This window comes from Artibeus jamaicensis, unplaced genomic scaffold, assembly GCF_021234435.1.
Source record: "Artibeus jamaicensis isolate MK-2021 breed Jamaican fruit bat unplaced genomic scaffold, CSHL_Jam_final contig_3201, whole genome shotgun sequence".
Taxonomy (NCBI): domain Eukaryota; kingdom Metazoa; phylum Chordata; class Mammalia; order Chiroptera; family Phyllostomidae; genus Artibeus; species Artibeus jamaicensis.
In genome coordinates this window covers 124,064-147,199 of record NW_026521754.1, presented here as the reverse complement: position 1 = coordinate 147,199, position 23,136 = coordinate 124,064, and the positions used below count along the sequence as shown (strand labels likewise).

The following is a 23,136-nucleotide window of genomic DNA, read 5'->3' as shown; positions in this document are numbered from 1 at the left end:
TAAAAATGTTTTCATTAAATAGATAACAGGCTGACAGTGACCAGAGGGGAGAGGGGAGGGAATTTCAAGGGAAAAGGGAAAGGGTTTACAGGAACAAGTATAAAGGAAATGTGGATAACAACTAAGGGGGGCGGAAATGGGAGGGAGGTGGGGAGGGCTAGGTGGTGGGCTGGGATGGGAATAAAAGACAAAAAACTGTACTTGAACAACAATTAAAATAAAAAATTTTTTAAAGTTTTCATTAGCATACTGAAAGTGGGCTCTAGAATCAAACATAAGTAGAATTATATCTGACTTTGCCATGTACTTGCTATGAGCCATAAGGCACTTACTCTCTCAAAGCCTCAGTTTGCTCATCTGTGAAAGGGAGAAAGAAATAACAACCTCAGGGTTTCTGTGAAAATTAAATGAGATAACCTAAGCGTCAAAAACATTATAAGCACTCATATATTAGATACTACTACTATTGTTGTTATTACTGACCCAACAGCAATTAACACAGGCCACATATATGAATCTGCAGGTTGATCTTAAGTAGGTATATACTGGTGCCTATCCATCCATCCATCCATCCATCCATCCATCCATCCATCTATCCATCTATTCGTCTATCCAAAAGTAAACTGGTTAACATTTGCCTGGTAATGAAAGTATCAAAGAACTCTAGGTTAACCTTTAAAATTGTCCCCTCTTTTAAAGATTTTATTTATTTATTTTATTTATTTTTAGAGAGAGGAGAAGCTAGAGAGAAAGAGAAAGAGAAAAATATCAAGAGAAAAATATCAATCAGTTGCCTCTCACATGCTCCCAACCAGGGACCTGGCCCACAACCCAGGCATGTATCCTGACTGGGAATCAAACTGGCAACCCTTCAATTTGCAGGCCAGTACTCAGTTCACTGAGCCACACCAGCCAGGACTCACCCTCTTTTTAAACTTTCACTTTATTCTAATCTCTAGCTATTTAAAAGATTAACAGAGATATAACAAATTTAACATCACCAAAACAGACAAACCTTTAGTTGAATGCAGCATGGAACTAAAAGGTATACGAAGTGCTGCAGTGGAAAGAACTACTTTAAAAATCAGTTGCCCTGACTGGTGTGGCTCAGTTGGTTGGGCATCAACCTGCAATTTAAAAGGTCACGTCTTCAATTCCTGGTCAGGGCACATGCCTGGGCTGCAGGTTCAGTCCCCATTCAGGGCTGATACAGGAAGCAAACAATTGATGTTTCTCTCTCACATCAATGTTTTTCTCTCTGTCTTTCTCCCTCCCTTCCCCTCTCTCTAGAATCAATTTGAAAAAAAGAAAAATTAAAAAAAATTAGTATTCCTCATGTGAATGCTCAGTATTTTCCTATTGTCATACTGAAATAGAATTGAAAGAGGAAACATGAAGACCTGCTCAAGGACAATCAATTCTCAGTACTTACTTATAACAGTCAAGATATACATAAAGAAGATATTGCAGACTGTGCTCCAAACAATAGAGAATGAAGTGAGAATGGAAATCCCATCCTTCTTTGGATCTGTAGTTTTGAACAGGAAGGGCATCTTGCATCACACCCCCAATGCGGTTCAGTCTTAGGAGGAAGAGTTCAAAGTCTTCCAGTTCAGATAAAAGAAAAATCCCATTCCTATAGGACAGGTTTAAGAGATGGAAAGTTAGAAAGTTGCTAGATTCAGAGCACACCAAACCACTTCCATTAGTTTAAGTCTTTTAACTACAGCAGGCACTCGGATAATGCCCTTTTCTTTTTTCACTCAATGCCATTTTGTTTTAACTTACAATATTGATGAGATACTATAGTAACTTAACTCTTGTTCATATCAATTAGCCATTGGTAAAACTGGTTTCATTATACGTTATTTCGCTTAAAGTCACAGAACCTATCCACAATGTTAAGAGATGATTTACTGCATTAAAAAAAATAGTTACAAACTAAGACTGATAATTCTTACTCTATCAATACATAGGAAGACACATTTTGCTGGTTTACAGCAAAAGTTTCTGAATCATTTTAGTATTTAAAGGTAGTAATAACAGTCTTGAGTTATCTTAAATATTTCAACAACCTAAACTAAGCTATCTCCATTTTTTTGTATGATTAGAACTGTACAATCCAGGGTGCAACAGTGGTTAGCTCTTGAAACTAGATGTTTTTAGCATTGATAAATTCACCAAAATATACAAACAAAATTACTAAGAAACTAAAGCAAAATAATTTAAATAAACCAACTACTAAATAATAGAAATCTGCACTGAAATAGTACTTTTTATAAATTTACTGTTAAAAACATCATATACACCAAAGGCATACAGAAAATATATTATGTGGAGTTTAAAGAAACACCATGTAGCCATCACCCAGATTACAGCACATCATACCTGGAAGCTCTTGGTGTAGCCCTTCCCCATTTCATGTCCTTTGCTACCCTGACTTTTGTGATAACCATTCCCTTAGTCTAATTAATAGTTTTAGCACCTATATATGTAACCCCAAATAATATATGGTTTGATTTTGTCTATTTTGAACTTCATATATAAACAAAATATTCTGGTACATTTTGGAAAATTCTTCTACTCAACATTGTGCAATTTATCTGTGTTGATACCTATAGCTATAGTTTGTCAGGTTTTGTTATATAGTGCATTACACCTTGTATGATTATACCATATTTTATTTATCTGCTCTACCTTGGATGGTCATTGCAGTTGTTCTCAAGATTTTTTTGTAAAATAAATTTATATTTCCATGACTACAAATGAGGAAGAGTACCTTTTCATATGCTTATTGGCCATTTTTGCTTTCTCTTTGTGAAATGCTTAACTGTACTGGTACCCTCCCCTTCAGATCCAAGCTTTACGCTTCTCTTGCTCTGTGTCCCTGGAGGCTCACCTGTACTGGTTGCTCCAGAAGAGTCCACTGACCTCAGGCTTCTGTTTTGGTGTGCCCTATGGCAGATGCCACCAGCCCAGAAGCTGAGTCAGAAAAAGGTTGGGATGGGGATGCCCTGGCTCTGTCTGTGCTGGGTGACCGCAGGTTGGCTGACATACACTAATCCCACAGTCATGAAGATATTCTTCTGTATTTCTAAAGCTTTATAGTCTCATATTTGATACTTAGGTTTAAGGTTTAAAAATCTACCTGGAGTTGACTTCATGCACGATAAGGCAGAGGGTCCAATTTAACTTTTCCCCCATATAGTTATCATTCAGTTTGGCATCCAGTTTTCCACCCCGATTGGGCAAAAAGACTACTCATTTCCCACTGTTCTGTGGTGTCACTTCTGTCACATATAAAGTGAGCATGTGTATGTAAGTCTGTTTCTATGCTCATTATTCTGTTCTACTGGTCTATTTGTCTATTTCTGCACCAACATTCCCATTGTCTTAATTGTTATAGCTTTAGAAAAAGTCTTGATATTTGGTAAGGGAAGTTCTTCTCTTTTAGGGCTATTCTTGACCCTCTACATTCCCATATTAATTATCAGCTTAACAAAATCCAGAAGAAAATCTGCTCAGATTTTTATTAAGATTGTACTATATCTAAAGATCAACTTGGGAAGAATTGATAGCAGGCTTGTCCAAACCTAAGAGAAAGCTTGTGACACTTCACTGTTAAGTATAATGGTAGCTAGATTTTTTTAAGACACTGTTTTAAAGTTAAGAGAGTTGTATCTAAGTCTGCTAATAATTTTTACTATAAATAGATATTGAGTTATATGAAATGCTTTGTGTATCTATCAGGGTAGTATCTTTCCCTTTGATCTGTTAATATAGTAGATATTAGTTCATTTTTTAAAAATGTATTTTATTGATTATGCTATTATAGTTGTCCCATTTTCCTCCCACTTTATCCCCTTGCCCTGCAACCCCCATGCCCACCAGCATTCCCCACACTCAGTTCATGTCCATGGGTTGTACACATAAGTTCTTTGGCTTCTATGTTTCTTATACTATTCATAACCTGCTCCTATTTTCTACCTATCATTTATGCTACTTATTCCCTGTACCTTTTTTTCCATTTTCCTTCACCTTCTCCCCACTGATAACCCTCTATGTGATCTCCATTTCTGTGATTCTATGTTCTAGTTATTTGCTTAGTTTGTTTTTGTTTTCTTGGGTTTGATTGTTGATAGTCTCAAGTTTGTCGTTGTTTTACTGTCCATAGTTTTGATCTTCTTCCTCTTAGATAAGTCCTTTAACATTCCATATAATAAGGGTTTGGTGATGAGGAACTCCTTTAACTTAACCTTATCTGGAAAGCACTCGATCTGCCCTTCCATTCTAAATGATAGCTTTGCTGGACTGAGTAATCTTGGATGTAGGACATAGTTGGAATACTTCTTTCCAGCCCCTTCTTGCCTGCAAGGTTTCTTCTGAGAAATCAGCTGAAAGTCTTATGGGAACTCCTTTTAGGTAACTGTTTTCTTTTCTCTTGCTGCTTTTAAGATTCTCTCCAAATTTTTAATCTTGAGTAATGTAATTATGACATGCCTTGATGTATGCTTCCTTGGGTCCAACTTCTTTGGGACTCTGAGCTTCCTGGACTTTCTGAAAGTATTTCCTTTTCCAGATTGGGGAAGTTGTCCTTCATTATTTGTTCAAGTAAATTTTCAATTTCTTGATCTTGTTCTCCTCCTTCTGGCATCCCTACAATTTGCATGTTGGAATGTTTAAAGTTGTCCCAAAGGTTCCTAAGCCTCTCCTTATTTTTGTGAATTCTTGTTTCTTCATTCTGTTCTCATTGAATGTTTATTTCTCTCTTCTGCTTCAAATCACTGATTTGAGTCCTGGTTTCCCTCCCATCACTGTTGATTCCCTGCACATTTTCCTTTATTTCACTTTGCATAGCCTTCACTTTTTCCTCTATTTTGTGACCATACTCAAGCATTTCTGTGAGCATCCTGATTACAAGTGTTTTGAACTCTGCATCTGATAGGTTGACTATCTCTTCATTGCTTAGTTGTATGTTTTCTAGAGCTTTGATCTATTCTTTCATCTGGGCCCTTTTTTAAAATTTTTTTTTTTTTTGTCTTCACAAGCCTGTTATGTAGTAAGGGGCAGAGCCTTAGGTATTCACCAGGGCGGGGCAGCCTACATCGCTGCTTTGTGGTGCTTTATGGTGAGGAGGGGTCTGAAAGGGAAGAATGTTGCTTGCTTGGCTCTCTTGCTTGGCTTTTCAGTCACTCCCTCTGCTACCCAAAAGCAAATTGGGCCCTTCTGGTGCTGATTCTGGGTGGGTGGATTTGTGTATGTTCTAGGACCCTGTGAATCTCTCCAATGAGCTCTCCTGTGAGGTTAGGAGTTTCTCCCACCACCACACCCTCCACAGCTTTTTTTCAGTCAGAGGTTTTGAGGCTTTATTTCTCTATACTGGAATCCTGGGTTGTGCGATCTCTCTCCCCAGTTTTTCCTCCTGGTTTACCCACATGCAAATGTGGACTGCCTGGGCCCTCCAGCCACTACCTTGCCATATGTCCTCTCTGCCCGAGCTGCCCACCTATACTCCTCCTATCAGTCTAGATGAATGTTTCTTTAACTCTTTGGTTGTCTGACTCTCATACAGTTCAATTTTCTGGCAGTTCTGGTTGTTTTTTGTTTTAAAATTGGTTGTTGTCCTTCTTTTGGTTGTGTGAAGAGGAACCACTAGTGTATTTACCTATACCTCCATCTTGGCTGGAAGTCTCTCATTAGTTTACAATTGGCATAATTCATGATAAATTATACATATATTAGCTTTTTAAATGATCAAATGTTAAGCAAAATATTTAATAAGCATACAAGTTATATGAAATTTTACTTTTAGTAAACAAGAAGAAGAGTAATGCAATGGAAAGAAGTGTGAATAGTTAAGGGTTAAAATAATTAAAGCCTTTAAGTACTGGATTGGGCAAAGCTCTTAACTTCTCTGGATATCACTCTCCATATCTTTAAATTGGGTAAACAATACAGCTATTCTTTCCCAAGAAGTATACATAAGAAATAAGTTTAAGAAACTTACAAATAAATTAACATGTATGTTGTTTCCTTATATTATTTTGATAGCTTAGGAAGATAGAGTAGGTTGAATGATATGACACTGCTGATATTCATCCATTTTTGACCCACACAAATGGCAAGTTTACATAGTTTGATCTAATAGAATTATTTTTGGAAATTAAAGTTTAAAGTCTTTCCTTAACACTTCAGGATCTCCTTCCTCTCATTAATTTCTTTCCTGAATAGTCCTCTTTAGTTCAAGACCATACATGGATATGGGTGCAGTGAGGAGAGTAGGAGACATCACATGACACTAAGCTGTCCTCATCTCAGCTCTTGCCACTTGGTCCTTGTAGCCCCTCCGACAGCTTACCATTTCTACACCAAAGCACACACCTTCATCTGGAATTTGAGAGCCTATTCACTACCACATTATGCTAAATGCATAAGATTTTAAAACCTCAATTTTAAAATACTATGAAACAACATTCCACTGTATTTGTGGCATTTTGAAGGAAAAATTACGGAATTTTCTTTATTGCTCTTCCCCACAGTTATAGTACCTGGCCAGCTCATCTATAATTTTATTCCTCATGTTGTTGTTGCAGCAAGTATTCTGATCAATGACATCAACAGTCAGAGGAGGCCAGTTATTCTGCTGAAGTGAAGAATAATTATTCTGGGTCTGAAATTCTCCAATCCATGAGATAATGCTCAACCAGTCATGGCGGGCTGTAAGGTATCTCCAGAGGGCTTCGGGAGAATACGATTTATATTCTGTATTAAGGACAAAATACATTTTAAAATAGCAATGAATTATGATTACTGACACAAAACTCAACACTAATCGACTGAGTAAATATGAATATATGGACAAATATTTACATATATAAATTATTCAGGCCCTCTGCTTCCCTTACTATTTTCCTCTTTTATGCTGCTCTTCATTTTATAATTAATATTTAGTTGGAGGAAGAGTTAAATGTTGCTTCTTATTAGTACAGAGGCTAAGTGAAACTCGGAAACTAACTTAACTTATCAGCCTTCTTTTTCCCTTTCCTTTTTCTTAACATAAATAAAAACTTTAGCTATAATAATGAACATGAATTTAAAATTCTACGAATTACCACTGTTAATTATTCCCCAAAGCCCCAACGTGATACAGATCTTCAGTTTACACATGAAGAAACTCAAAGATAATTTGGAAAAGTAGAGAATGTCACTTTGAGGCAGAAAAAAGAACTCAGCCTTGAAGCCCTGGCTGGTATGGCTCAGTGGATTGAGCATGGGCTGCAAACCAAAGCATCGCCAGCTTGATTCCCAGTCAGGGCACATGCGTGGGTTGTGGGCCAGGTCCTCAATGGGGGCCACATGAGAGTCAACCATACAATGATGTTTCTCTTCCTCTCTTTCTCCCTCCCTTCCTCTAAAAATAAATAAATAAAATCTTAAAAAAAAAAAAAAAAAGGAACTCAGCCTTGAAATCTGAATTTACTGAACCATACAGCTTTTTTTCTTTCACTATTACAAGTCCCTTACAATAACCTTGAGATAGAAGGTGTTAATGACTTGCACTTTTTAAAATTCTCACACAAGGATATTTTTAAATTGCTTTTTACAGAGTAAGGGAAAAAGAGAAACATAAGTGAGTTGCCTCCTGCATGTGCCTGGACCAGAGACCAAACCTGCAATCCTTCTGCTATGGGATGATACTCCAACCAACTGAGCCACACCAGCCAGGGCATGACTTGCATTTTAAATCAACTGAATATTTTTCCCCCAAAGGAATTCTACAGTGAAGACATACCACCAAAATATACTAATGTCTAACTGAATATTCATTCAATATGTTCAGATTTCAGGCTCTCACACTTGCCTTCTGGATTTATCCTGGGAAGAAGGATGGATTCTTGTGTTAGCTGATTCCACCACTGAGCCCAATTTAATGCAATTCTATGGTTCTGTTTGTCAAATTTATCTTTATAATCATATTTCAGGAATGAGTCCAAAGCAGATTTGTGCTTGAAAAAATCTTGTTCCTTTATCCAATACCTAAAACAATAATATAATTTCTTTTTAATTTTGGAGGAAAAAAGCATCATTTCTTTATATCTGTTAAAAGACGCCTATGCTTTTGGAGAACACATACTTTAATACTCTCAATTTTGTATTTATTCCAGTGTGTGTGCATACACATACATATTGGGAAATTCCTGAGTCCCTTCTGCATGACAACAAGTTTTATCTTCATGAAGAATGTAAGCTGGTTCTGGCCAAGATGGAGGTGTAGGAAGAAACCCTTTGCTTCCTCACACAACCAAAAGGAGGGTAACAGCCAATCTAAAATCAATAAACAACCAGAAGTGCCAGAAAATCAAACTGCGTTGAACTCCAGCAACCAAGGAATAAAGAAAAAAAATCAATCAGAACAACCAGACCAGTAAGGTGGTGGACCACGCAGGCTGGCTAGTGGAGAAAAACTGTGACGAGGTGGTAGTGGAGTTGGCTGTGGCAAGGCAGCAGGCTGTGAGGAAGGGGCTGACTTAAGGGGAAACTGAGACTCAGAGTTGATACAGGGGTTGGTATGGTAGGAGAAACTCCCAGTCTCACATTAGAGTCCATCAGAAAGTGTGCTAGGGACAAGCAGGTGAGCTGCATTGCTCCTTCTCTGGTCCCTCCCCAACAGGCAGTGGTGCAGTACAGCAAGGAGGTTTGCCCTGCAGGGATGAATACCTAAGGTCCCGCCCCCTCACAACTTATCAGGTGTGCCAAGACAAAGAAATATGACCCAAATGAAAGAACAGAGCAAAACTTCAAAAAGAGAGCTAAACAGTGAGGACACAGCCAACCTATCTGATAGAAAATTTCAAGCCCCGGTAATCAAAATGCTCACAGAGGGACTTCCAGCCAAGATGGAGGCATAGGTGGAAACACTGTGCCTCTTCGCACAACCAAGTTTAAAAACAACAAAGTTTTAGTAACAAAAACTCAACCAAAACACAGAAAATTGAACCATACGGAAATCCGAAAACAGCGGACCCTTCAGCCAGACCGGTGAGAGGGGTGGGCGGAGCCAGCGACTGGCGCAGCGGGGTTGTGCAGGAAAACTCTGCCAGACCAACCCGGGTGCCTGGGTGGCAGTTGGAAGATCCCAGGCATGGGGATGCCACGGGCAGACCCATGAGGGCGCAAGGCACCAGGCTGACCACAGTCACACATTCCCACGCAAATAAATCAGGTGAAGGAGCGAGCAGTGAAACAGACTGCGCAGGCCCCAGCAGAGGGAAGCAGCAGAGGGGACGGCTATTGCCATTCTTTGACCCCACCCCCACATATAGCATCACAACCCAGTGACTGAGTTGCCCCACCCTAGAGAACACCTAGGGCTCTGCCCCTCATACGTAACAGGAGCGAACAGACCAAAACATTATGGCTCAAGAAGAACTCAAAGCCCCAGAGCCAATAACTCTAAGTGACCAAGAAATAGCCAGCCTATCAGATGCACAGTTCAAAACACTGGTTATCAGGATCCTCACAGAACTGGTTGATTTTACAAATTAGAGAAACATATGAAAGCTAAACTAATTGAAATGAATGGTAATGCAAAGGAAACCAATAGTAATGGAAAGGAGATTGGGACTCAAATCAAAGGAGTGGACCAGAAGGAAGAAAAAAATGACCAACCAAAAAAGAATGAAGAACCAAGAATTCAAAAAAATGAGGAGAGACTTAGGAACCTCCAGGACATCTTTAAACGTTCCAACATTCGAATTATACGGGTACCAGAAGGGGAAGAGTCACGAGTGGAAACCTTATTTGAACAAATAATAAAAGAGAACTTCCCCATTCTGGCAGAGGAAATAGACTTCCAGGAAACCCAGGAAGCTCAGAGAGTCCCAAAGAACTTGGACCCAAGAAGAAACACACCAAGGCACATCATCATTACACTAGCCAAGATTCAAATGAAGGAGAGAATCCTAGAAGCAGCAAGAGATAAGGGGACAGACACCTACAAAGGAGTTCCCATCAGACTGTCAGCTGATTTCTCAAAAGAGACCTTACAGGCAAGAAGGGGCTGGAAAGAAGTATTCCAAGTCATGAAAGGCAAGGACCTACATCCAAGATTGATCTATCCAGCAAAGCTTTCGTTTAGAATGAAAGGGCAGATAAAGTGCTTCTCAGATAAGGTCAAGTTCAAGGAGTTCATCATCACCAAGCCCTTATTATATGAAATGTTAAAGGGACTTATCTACAAAAAAGAAAATAAAAAATATGAACAGGAAAAGGACAGCAAACTCACAGTTATTCAGAACCACACCTAAAACAAAAGCAAACTAAGAGGACAGCTAGATCAGGAGCAGAACGATAGAAATGAAGATCACATGGAGGGTTAGCAACAGGGGAGTGGGAGGAGGAGAAGGTACAGAGAATAAGTAGCATAGACAGTAGGTAGAAAACAGACAGGGGGAGGGCAAGAATAGTATGGGAAATATAGAATCTAAAGAACTTGAGACACATGAACATAAAGGGGGGGAATGGTGGGGGAGGAAGTGTGCAGAGTGGAGGGGAATGAAGGAGGGGAAATAGGACAACTGTAATGGCATAATCAATAAAATATATTTTAAAAAAATGCTCACAGAGCTGATCTGGCTTGGTTAAAAAATGAATAAACAAATGAAAGATATCCAAAATGAAATAAAGCAAAATATTCAGGGAATCAACAGTGACAGGAAGGAAACCAGGACTAAAAGCAACAATTTGGAACAAAAGGAAAAAATAAATATCCAACCAGAACAGAATAAAGAAACAAGAATTCAAAAAAGTGAAGAGAGTCTTACAAACCACTAGGGACAACCTGAAACGTTCCAATATCTGAATTATAGGGATGCCAGAAGGAGAAGAACAGCAAAAAACTGAAAACTTATTTGAATAATGAAAGAAGACTTCCCCAATCTGGCCAAGGAAACAGACTTCCAGGAAGTCCAGGAAGCTCAGAGAGTCCCAAAGAAGTTGGACCCAAAGAGGAATACACCAAGGCACATCATCATTAAGTTACCCAAGATTAAAGATAAAGAGAAAATCCTAAAAGAAGCGAGGGGAAAGGAGAAAGTTACCTGCAAAGGAGTGCCCATTAGGCAATGAGCTGATTTCTCAAAAAAAAAAAAAAAACCTTCCAGGCAAGAAGGGACTGGCAAGAAGTATTCTAAGTCATGAAAGGCAAGGACCTAGATTACTCCATGCAGTAAAGCTATAATTTAGAGTGGAGGGGCATATAAAGTGCTTCCCAGACAAGGTAAAGGAGTTCATCATCACCAAGCCATTAGTACATGAAATGTTAAAGAGACTTATCTAAGAAAAAGAAGGTCAAAAATATGAACAGAAACTCACAACTATCAACAAATGAACCTAAAGGAAAAGAAAAATAATGAAAAAAAACTAAGCAAACAACTAGAACAGGAACAGAGTCAGAGAAATGGACATATATGGAGGGATTTCAGTGGAGAGTCGGAAGGGAGGAATGAGGGGGGGAAGTACAAGGAAGAAGAAACATAACTAGCAGGCATAAAATAGACAGAGAAAGATAAAAAACGGTATAGGAAACAGAGGACTCAAAGAACTTATATGTACAACCCATGGACATGAACTAATAAGGAGCAGGGAATGCTGGAGGGTTGAGAGGGCAGGGCAGAGTAGGGATAAAGGGAGAAAAAATTGGGAAAACTGTAATAGCATAATCGATTAAAAAAATACTTAAAAAAAGAATGTAAGCTCAGTTCTACAGAAGAAACCTGTGATCGCTAACAATTAAAAACTACACACTATCTAAAATATTCTTCCCATATTATCGAAAGGGGACTAATGAGACTACCTGGGAAAGGACTGGATCTGCATATTTTCTTGCAAATGTTCTAAATAAAACTTTTCAACTTGATTCACGAAGTCTATAGTTCTTTTTTCTTTTTCAGAAAAATATTTCTTTTCCTTTAATACTTCAACCTTGAATAAAAAGTAATCAAAGAAGTGACTTCACAAAAATCAAGCACATTTGCAAAACAAATATCATAAAATTAAATGCCATTTAAAAACTGTATTTTGAATTTTTGAGATAATGTATATATTCATACAAATTGTCCTTTACTACAAATGCAAAATGATCATTTAAAAAGACAAAATAGTTGTCTTACTTTTACTTACCGGATATTATTTGAATGTTAAAATAATTTATTCTGAAGTTTCACCACCATTTACTAGAAAATATAAACTACACAGGTTCACATTTACATACCAAAAAGTCCCGTATATTTTTATCAGTTGTATAGAAGCATATCTTGAGCAACTGGTCTTTTACATCAAAGCCCTATAATAAATATAGAGAAAAAATAATTTTGTAATAAAGCTACTTTTAATATAAATATATATGTTGGATACAGAAGTACCCTACTATAGGTATATACAGAATTCTATAGCTTCCCCACTCTTGTGAACATTCATTTTCTTTTTTTTCATTTTCTACAGTTATCATATATATTTACAGCTTATCCCTAAAGTTCTTAAGCATTTTGCCAGAACGAAGGCAGCACAGCAAACAATTTAAGGTAATGCCAGGCTATCACTGGACCAAAACTATTGGTATCTGCTATGATGATTCACTTAAAAACAAAGGTCAATGCAAATAACAATCCTGACATAGTTTCACTCCTTTGCATTTGCAGAAAGTTAGCATGGGTAAGACCCTAACGATGAAGATGAAGGCCACATCTTAGTTCAGCAGCCCTAGCTCTAGGCCTTCCCCTCTTCAAATGAAGTAAAACCATGGACCACAAAGCAAAAGTATAAGCAACTGGACAATTCAAATGTAGGGTATGAGTGCTCACATGAACAATACAGAATGTTCCCCAACAAATGATGAGGTCCTGTGCAGGCTTTAACATGCAGCCTTAAACCAGAAACATTGTCCACTTCTGAACAAAGTAGCAAGTCTAACAGAGAGCAAATGATGGAAACTTGAATCAAAAATATCTTCAAGAAAGTTCTCAGGACCAAAAAACATTTTAGTATTATTGTCATTGTTACCCAGTAAAGGCTACACAAATTTCTTAGTCTATGAAACAACTATGAATAAAAATCAATTCTTTTCTTTGCTAAAATGTTGGCTTTATTACTTTTACTCAGTAGGTCAATTCAAGTTCCTGTCTACATCTTATGGGGTAGGGAAGGCTGGGCCATAGTTAACTGTGGCCTTTTGAAGTTACAAATCAGTCATAGTGGTCCAAAGGTAGCCAATACATGTTGAGTTTATTGCATCATAGTAAACAGAGAAAATCTTGTGTCCTCCTGACCAGACACCTAAAAGGTTAAAAGAAATGTGAATAGCTCCAATCTGAGCACTGCACTAAAAAATTTAAGCCCTACTTTGGTATATTTAAAGGGCTAAGTGTGATCCTGTATAAGGCCTTCCATGTCATAAAAACATTCATGCTACCACATTTCCATAAAAAGGCTGCATGTTCCCATTACATCTGTAGTTCCATTGAAACTATGAGGTAAAAGATTCACACTGGCTAGAATCAAATCTGATTTCCCAATAAGCAGGGCAATCACAAATCAATTCTTATATCAATCAGAAATTGTATTAAGTATGCAGAGATCTTCTGTTACTTAAGGAACTTTAAGATCAAATAAATTATGTCACTCACCATATTCTTTAAAAGCTCAGAGGCCTCCTTTATATTGCTCTTTTTCAAATTGTCAAAGACCAAATCTAGGCCTATTCTAATCAGCTCTTCGAGTCTTTGAGCAGAATGACTATTAATCCTGAAGAACGTTTGTGCCTCTGGTATTTTGTTGTTTAAAATGGCATTAGTGATAACTTCCTAGGAAAAAGAAGAAAAACATCTGCTTTTTAAGTTCCTTTTTATTTTCTTATTATGATTATCAACACAGACTTACACATTTATCAAGCACCTAATGTAGGACTTTTATCGAAAATCTATTACCAGCCCTGGCTGGCATAGCTCAGTGGATTGAGCGCAGGTCTGCGAACCAAAAGATCACTGTTCGATTCCCAGTCAGGGCACATGCCTGGGTTGCAGGCCAGTTCCCAGCAGGGGACACACGAGAGGCAACCGTACATTGATATTTCTCTCCCTATCTCCTTCCCTTCCCCTCTAAAGATAAATAAGTAAAATCTTTTAAAAAAGAAAAGAAAATCTATTACTAGATTTGGGGCTTTGCACGGGGGATATAAAGTTGACTGAAACACAGACCCTACTGTTCAGAAGCTTTCAGACTAGCGGAAGACACACAAAGTACTGATTATAGTACTGCATGATACAGGAGAGGACACAGATATCCCAGGGTGCTGGAGCGGAGGGTCCTGAAGAGGAACACCTAAATAAGAGGAGTGACAACAAAGCAAAGACTTCCTTGTGGGAGATGACTCCTGAGGTCAAAGTTTTACGACAAGTTAAGTGTTCCATATATTGAGAAAAGAAGACAAGAGTTCCAGAAAGAGAGAAAATTATGTGCAGAGGCATAGGGGCAGGAAACAGCATCGAGTCCTTAGGGAACTCCAAACTACTCGATATAACAGGAGAAAAACACTGGGGAGAATAGCAAATAAGACTTGAAAGCAAAGCAGAGATTCCATCATGAAGGACATTGTGTGTGAGAGATGGATTTTATCCTGAAACTCATGTGGAGCAATGAAAGATCTTAAAAAGTATGAGGTGAGATATAGATATACATATATGAATATTCTGGCAGCAATATGGAAAATGGACTGAAAGGAATTCAAGCCCAAGATAGTGAGGCATTAGGTTACTGCAATAATCCAAGTAAGAAGAAAACAACCATAAACTGAAAACCTAAACCCAAGAGAGAATAGAAAGGAGGCATTCTTAACCAGCTCTATAGAGGGGTCTGTAAATCTCATTAAGCTATGTGCAAAATTGTGTGTATGAACACACACATATGCACTCACATGTATGTTTTTGGAGAGAGCCCTCAGTTTTTATTAAAGTAAACTATAATCTCCCCCAAATTAAAAAAATCAGTGACTTTGAGTAAAAAGAGCAGAGGACCATGGAGAGAGCTTGGAAGGGGGAAATGGGAGGGTAGAGGGGGTGAAACCTGCAAAGGAGATTAGAAAAGGGAAGCCCAATAAAGTAGAAAAAAATCAAGCAATTTTTGGCTAGAGAATGAATAAGAGATATAGAAAATGCAATTATATCAGGTACTTTCCCATGTCTCCACGGTAAGAACAGCAGTCCTTTGAAACTGGCAATCTCTCAACCTTATCACTTTTACTCCCTATTGATACTGATCAGCTGGGTTAAGCTATTTTGGCCTTTCTCTTTCCAATGCCAATATTCTCCATGTGGATGGAGGGATTTTTCAGTCCCTAGTCCAGCAGATGAGCACAGAAAATTTAACTGGCAAAACACCTTAACTAGAATCAGAGGTAAGACTCAAATCAAGTATGTTTCCAGGTGATGATGTCATAAAATACAAGTTTCCTAAGATTGAATCACCAGCAGCAATTTGAAGATCAGGCAGCATGCTGAAGCCCGAAGTGCCAGGCCCGAGCCACTCAGGGAGGGTTGCTGAGGGAGTGCTGCTCATAGTCTGGGGTTAGGTATTTGTCACTGGATCCAAGCAGGCAGATATGGCACTAAGAGGGAGCCTATCTGTGTTCTGAATTAAATATACAAAAGCTTGAAAACATAAATTTGAAGTTGTGACCAAAGACCTCCAAATATACAAGACCTAAAACCCTTGCTAAAATGTCTTAATCAGAGTGTACAGAGTCTAAATTCGGTTTCTTCTATTGTTTTCTCAGATCCTCTGAATCTGGCAAATAAGTGATAACTACTCATATTTACCTCAATGCTGAGTTTCTCCCATATACTGCTCTCCTTCACTTTGGGGATATTTTCATTTACATCATATTCATCTACAGCATCTGTTAGCTTCCAAGGAAACTTTATCATGAAGGTTCGCAGTTCATTAATATAGCTGGTCAAAATGTTCACTCCTTTCTGTAGAAATTCATCTAATTCTATGGAAAACAACAACATACAAATTTCATACACACATAAAAATATGTGTGTATAGAAAAGAGAATATACCACACTTATAGATCTAGAAAATGTCAAAATTCAAACTCACTATTTTCAAAATTTTAAACAAAAATATCTGAGCTTTTCCCCATTTACAAGTAGCTCTGTGATTTAATATAACCTTCTCACAATGATTAGGCCTTTCTGCCAACTTTCATTTCACTCACTCAGTTACACATTGATTTTACCCAACTTTCGCAAAGGGCACTCCACTGACTTACACACTCTCTTGCAGTAGGCCCACTTATATCTCTGTTCTGACACAGGAATAGGACAATTGCACCTTTCCTTGCTGTTATTCTTACCTTCATTGTGAACAAAAAGCTCCCTTATTTGCTTGTTAAGGAAGGACAGTGTAAGATTAAGCAATTGTTCTGAGAAGTTTTTGCTTTGGGTTTCAGAATCACTTTCTCTAATTGCTGAGCAAAGTAAATCCAATGCTGGTGTAAGCTCTTCCACATCTGAGAAAGAGTCAAAGAAATTAACATGAAGAACACCAGGATACTCCCAGTAAAATGTACATATCCAAAAATACCATGTTGCACCCTGACTGGTGTGGATCAGTGGGATGGATGCTGAAAGGCTGCCGGTTTGATTCCCAGTCAGGACACATTCCCGGGTTGTGGGCCAGGTCCCCAGTTGGGGGTGTATGAGAGGGAACTGATCAATGCTTCTCCCACACAGGAATGTTTCTTTCTCCCTCTCCCCTGCTTTCCCTCTCTCTAAAAATAAATAAAATAAACCTTAAAAATATTATGTGGCAATATTTTAAAACATAAAACAAGGACCAATTTCTTATTCTCAAAAAGCTCATAAAAATTTTATAGTTTTATTACCTGAAGACTTTAGCAATTCTACTTACTACTAATCATTATTTACTGGTATTACTATTAACTATCATTTTGCTGCATCACAAGTATTGTACATGGTATTTTATAAATGCTATCTCATTTATTCCTTTGAATAAGCTGAAAGGTAGGTATTATAGCCCTACCCTTTCCATGAATGAGGAAACTGAGGTTAAGAGAGCATAACCTGCCCAAGCTAATTTGGAAAGGAAGTGGCAGAGCCAAAACTCCAACTTAAGCCTGTCTGATTCAAAAACCCTTCTCTTACACATTCAGGTAAAAGCAAGGAGTGTGGGTCCCTGAATCCTCCATTTGCCAGTTGCAGGCACTAATGAAAGATTCCTGTTTATCTCAGCATCAGCTCTACGACTGCATCTGTGTGAGGGACAAGCATGGGAAACATAGGTTTTCCTCTGGAAGAGCAGGTGAAGCTATTCCCATGCTTCTTATTTCCAGACTCCTTCCCCTTTAGGGCAGAGCAGTGCAGGTGAGAGTGAACTCGAGAGAAATTACGGACCGCCAAAAAGCAGTAGTAAATAATGACCATATAATCACTGGTATAGCCCCACTACGAACTAGGCTTTGTTCTATAAATTTGAGCAGATTAAAAAAATGGAGCATAAAAATGTTAGCAATTCAAAAGGGAGGAGATGAAACTGTATTAAAAATAAGAGAGAATTTTAAAAAGTCTTTTTACTATCATTTATTTATTCTACCATACCCTCTTCCACCTCCACTGACCGCCCTCACACCCTGAAATCACCACATTTGTGTTCATGAAAACAGAATGGTTTTTAAAAAGAAAATTTCTAATCCACATTCTCAGTGAGAACTAACTCTACATTGATAGAAAAAGCAGGCTGTCATTTTCTTCATATAACTAGAGTACAAACCGGTAAAAATTTTTCTGAAGGACAATTTATCAAAACATTTAAGAATATAAAATGTATACCTCACTGACATGGAAATTCCACATCTAAAATTTTATCCTGAGTAATTAACTATATATATGTGAAATATCGCATACATAGCATTTACAGCACACTGAAAATAACAGTAAACATTGAATCCAAATGTCTAATAATGTTGGTTGGGTAAATTATAGTAGAAACTATTCAATGAAATTCTATGTTCCCATAAACATCCTGTCCAAAATGTCCACAAAGACACCTGGTTCATGCCAACTCATCTACCTTAACACCATGTGCCATGACCAGCTAGGCTACTGAGGCAAAAAGGGTTATTATTGGCAATACAGCTACAACACAATTATTGGACCAATAAAACATGATAGTATTTTTATGTAATAATCCTGTAAACCTAAAGTATGAATAAATGCTATGGGCTGTTTAAACCCAGCCCAAGCAGGGACACTTTGACAGAATCAAAGTGTCAAGGACCCCTGGGCATAGACCAATATGATCACTGAGATCTTTGACAGGACCAAACTTCCAGGACCTTTGACTGTGGAGCAAATGTCTCTGGATATTTTGGACATGACTAAATTTTGAGGACCTTTGCATTAGCTGAAAGTCTCCATAAATGTTTTGGACAGGACCAAATGTTCACTAATCCCATAACTAATAAGCAAATCTTTTATTAACAAGAAAGATGCCTATAATGTATAATCAAGTAAGAAAAACTGTAAGATTATAAACCTTATTATGTACAGGGGGAAAATATATTTTACTCTATGCTTCTGAGGAGAGGATCTGTATGGCTATCTGGTCCAAGAATAAAAGCTAACTTTCATGTTTATTAAAAATGAAAGCCGAATTCTTGAAAAAGTGTTGGTAATTCAACAGATGGGTCAGGCTGAAAACTCTTATAACAAGTCCCAATCCATAACTCAGCCAGCTGTACTGTCACTGTACATCTCTGACAATTACAAGGGTAGGCAATTATGCAAATGAATTTTCTTTTCTTTTGAATAAAAACCTCTTCAGTTTGAAAGATCACCTCTTCCTTGCATTCTAAAAACACAGCACAATACAGAATATGAACAATAAACACATCACTTAAAATAAGAACATTTTTAGATTCTTACAACTCAGTTTTTTACAAAGTAAATAAAACCTCATGATTGAGTTTTGGTAAGTAAAGAAATCATCAGAAAGCACAACAATAATCTGAAAGTGATAAAAAGATACAACAATAATGACAAATGTAAACATCTTTATTTTACTTACTTCTTAAATATAAATGAGACGGAAACTGTTCAAACTGATCAGGTACAGAAGACTTGGGGGATGGATTCAAAAGATTTTCCTTGCTCTTTAAAAAGAAATTTACTGTGTCCAGCTGACGATTTTCTATCCCGGCCTGAAATGAGAGAAAATCAGAAAAAAATTACAACAGGAAAAAATCAGGTTACAATTGTTCTCTTTCAACTTCAGAATTTAATGTGCTGAGACTGAAGGCGCAAGGTTACCTTTACCTTGCAGAAATACCTGGGTTCTAGTGAGGATTCTGACAATGACTAATTATGCAACCTGGGCAAGTCTCTGTAACCTTTCTGAAGATCAGTTTCTGTTTCAGTAGAAACAGAAGGTGAGATTAGAACACCCTTCCAGCTGTTACAGAACAGCTGAATTATATTCTGTCCTGTTCTGTAACTCTAAAACAATTCAATGTTAGGTACTTGTGGATCAAGCACCTTACAATTAAGTTATAGTCTATATGAATGAAAATGTTAAAGTAGTATGATATAAAGTTAACTGAAAAGCAGGCTAAAAACAGACTCCCATTTCTGACTGGGATTCTTGAGAAACCTCTCTACAGAGATTATTTTTTTTAAATCTGTGTGTCTCTTTAAATGCTCAGTTGAACAGAAAAGTGAGAAAAATTCTCAGGTGATAAAAATAAGGAGGAGAAAGACAACTTCTGCAAAGTAACTGCACTCTAAAGCCAACTGCGGCCTGAAGTCATCTGCAGATCTCTGATGGACTAAAGCAGGGGTTGGAAACCCAAAAGCCCACCAGTCAAATCTAGCCTGGCCAGATTTGGTAAATGCAGCTTTATGAACACAGCCATACCCATTCATTGACACATTGTTAAAGGATACAATAACACAACTGATTACCTGAACAGAAACCACATGGTGTGCAAAGCCCCAAATATTTACTATTTGGCCTTTCACAGAAAAAGTGTGCCACTCCTAGCCTATAAAGTACTGTTAAGAACCACCTAAAGAACTTATGAAATGTGCTGAGTGCTGAGCCCTGCCCCCAGAGTTTCTGATTTCGTAGGGCTGGGATGGGACCTGATAATTGGTATTTCTCAAAAATCCCCAGGTGATAGTGATGCTGCTGGTCTAAGGCCAACACTTTCAGAACCAATGGACCTAAGTGCTGGGTGTTAACAGGGCAAGCAGGCTGGGGCGAGAAATACTCATGTAAGTTATGTATGGAGGGAAAAAAAGAGGATAAATCTAGGGTCCATTCAAAGTGACACTCTGAAAAAATCTAAACTGGAAAAATTACTTCCCTCATAGGAAGACCATAAACAAACTATGCTTTTGCTCTGAGTGGTGGAAGAAAAGCTTGTATTGTGAATGATTAAATTTTAAAAAATCTTGTTAAGAGATATATGCTAAAGTACTTAGAGTTCATTTTACTATTTTTGCAGTTTCTCTGTAAATTTGAAATTTTTCAAAATATCACATTTGAAAACAATGACCCAATAAAAATTCTAGAACTAATATAAAAATTGAAATTATATATTCAATGGATGTGTTTAATATCAGATTAGATATAATTGAAAAGAACTGGAGAAATTATTCATAATGTTAAACTCACAGAAGTTAAGAGAAATTGAAAAAGTATGAAAATTCTGGAGACTTCCACCAAGATGGAGGAGTAGATGGAAACATCTTGCTTCCGTGCACAACCAAATCTAAGAACAACTATTTTTAACAACAATAAACACAACCAAACCACACAGAAAATCGACAGTACGGAGTCCAAAAAAAAAAAATGAAATGCTCAGCTAAACTGGTAAGAGGGGCGAAGACAGCAGCGGAGCGGGTTGACCAAAAAGATCCCTGACCTGGTGGTGCGAAGGCATGGATTGCAGACTAGCTACCGGAGCATACAGGGAAGAGGCACGGCTGGCTGTCTGCGGTACGTTGCCCATCTGCGTGCAGATAAACCAGTGAAGAGGCGAGCACTGAAACCGCAAGGCGCAGGGAAGCAGGCTCGCACAATTCCCAGCGGATAAACGAGCCGGGGCGAGTGGTGGGACGGGATGGACTGGGTTAGCGGAAAGGACCGCCATTGCTCCCTCTCTGACCCCGCCCCCACACACAGTGTCACAAACCAACCACCTGGGTGGCCCCGCCCTGGTAAACAACTAAGGCTTCGCTCCTCTTACTTAACGGTGCAAACAAACCAAAAATGGCTCAAGAACAACTCAGAGCCCCAGAGTCCATAAGCGAACAAGAAATAGCCAAACTTTCAGATGCACAGTTCAAAACACTGGTTATCAGGATCCTCACAGAACTGGTTGACTTTAGTCACAAATTAGAGAAACATATGGAAGCTAAACTAATTGAAATGAATGGTAATGCAAAGGAAACCAATAGTAATGGAAAGGAGATTGGGACTCAAATCAAAGGAGTGGACCAGAAGGAAGAAAAAAATGACCAACCAAAAAAGAATGAAGAACCAAGAATTCAAAAAAATGAGGAGAGACTTAGGAACCTCCAGGACATCTTTAAACGTTCCAACATTCGAATTATACGGGTACCAGAAGGGGAAGAGCCACGAGTGGAAACCTTATTTGAACAAATAATAAAAGAGAACTTCCCCATTCTGGCAGAGGAAATAGACTTCCAGGAAACCCAGGAAGCTCAGAGAGTCCCAAAGAACTTGGACCCAAGAAGAAACACACCAAGGCACATCATCATTACATTAGCCAAGATTAAAATGAAGGAGAGAATCCTAGAAGCAGCAAGAGCTAAGAGGACAGTCACCTACAAAGGAGTTCCCATCAGACTGTCAGCTGATTTCTCAAAAGAGACCTTACAGGCAAGAAGGGGCTGGAAAGAAGTATTCCAAGTCATGAAAACCAAAGACCTACAACCAAGATTGCTCTATCCAGCAAAGCTTTCATTTAGAATGGAAGGACAGATAAAGTGCTTCTCAGATAAGATCAAATTCAAGGAGTTCATCATCACCAAGCCCTTATTATATGAAATGTTAAAGGGACTTATCTAAGAAAAAACTGTTCATCTATAAAAAAGATGAACAGTGAAAGGACAGCAAACTCACAGTTATCAACAACCACACCTAAAACAAAAGCAAACTGAGAGGACAGCTAGATCAGGAGCAGAACCATAGAAATGAAGATCACATGGAGGGTTAGCAACAGGGGAGTGGGAGAAGGAGAAAAGGGGAGAAGGTACAGAAAATAAGTAGCATAGACAGTAGATAGAAAATAGGTAGGGGGGAGGGCAAGAATAGTATGGGAAATACAGAATCTAAAGAATTTGAGACACGTATTCATGAACTAAAGGGAGAATGGTGGGGGAGAGGTATGCAGGGTGGTGGGGAACGGAGGGGGGAATAGAACAAACGTAATGGCATAATCAATAAAAAAGTTTTTAAAAACACATAAATAATTTTTTTAAAAGTGAAAATTCTAACTACTTCTGATTGAAGTGTCATTGTGACAAGTGGAAAATATACATTTAATCTGCATGAAAATGGGACTACTTACTAGGCTATAAACTGAGTCTCAACAAATTTTTAAAAATTGGTATTGCCCTGACCTGCATGGCTTAGTGGGTTAGTATAGTCCCTCAAACCAAAAGGTCATTCACTGGTTGAATTCCCAGGCAGGGCACATGCCTGTGTTGCAGGCCAGGTCCCCAGTTGGGTGCATGTGAGAGGTAACCCTATCAGATGTTTCTCTGGCACATCCATGTTTCTCTCTCTTTCTTTCTCCCTCCCTTATCCTCTCTCTACAGTAAATAAATAAAATCTTTTACAAAGAAAATAAATGAAAATTAATATCATAGAGACTAATGTTTTCTCAACTAAGGATCCCAACTCATTAGTGAGACATATAATCAGTGAAACTGTAGAACACTCAAATCAAAATGATTATAAAACATGTCTCAGGGAGAACACAAAGACTACCCTCAAAGGAACAATAGCTGACTTCTCAATGACAATGGGATC

General features: G+C 38.1%; 1 protein-coding gene across 1 annotated transcript in view; it reads right to left on the bottom strand.

Moving 5' to 3' along the window:
- Positions 1-23,136, bottom strand: part of SPG11 (SPG11 vesicle trafficking associated, spatacsin) — a 111,574-nt gene that overhangs the window by 64,006 nt on the left and 24,432 nt on the right. The window contains exons 8-16 of the mRNA XM_037152005.2: positions 19,144-19,276; positions 16,412-16,567; positions 15,870-16,045; positions 13,683-13,859; positions 12,272-12,343; positions 11,855-11,982; positions 7,862-8,037; positions 6,549-6,762; positions 1,433-1,636 (exon numbers count right to left, since the gene is read on the bottom strand). Coding sequence (XP_037007900.2) covers positions 1,433-1,636; positions 6,549-6,762; positions 7,862-8,037; positions 11,855-11,982; positions 12,272-12,343; positions 13,683-13,859; positions 15,870-16,045; positions 16,412-16,567; positions 19,144-19,276 — 1,436 coding nt within the window. The remainder of the gene's footprint in view (positions 1-1,432; positions 1,637-6,548; positions 6,763-7,861; positions 8,038-11,854; positions 11,983-12,271; positions 12,344-13,682; positions 13,860-15,869; positions 16,046-16,411; positions 16,568-19,143; positions 19,277-23,136) is intronic.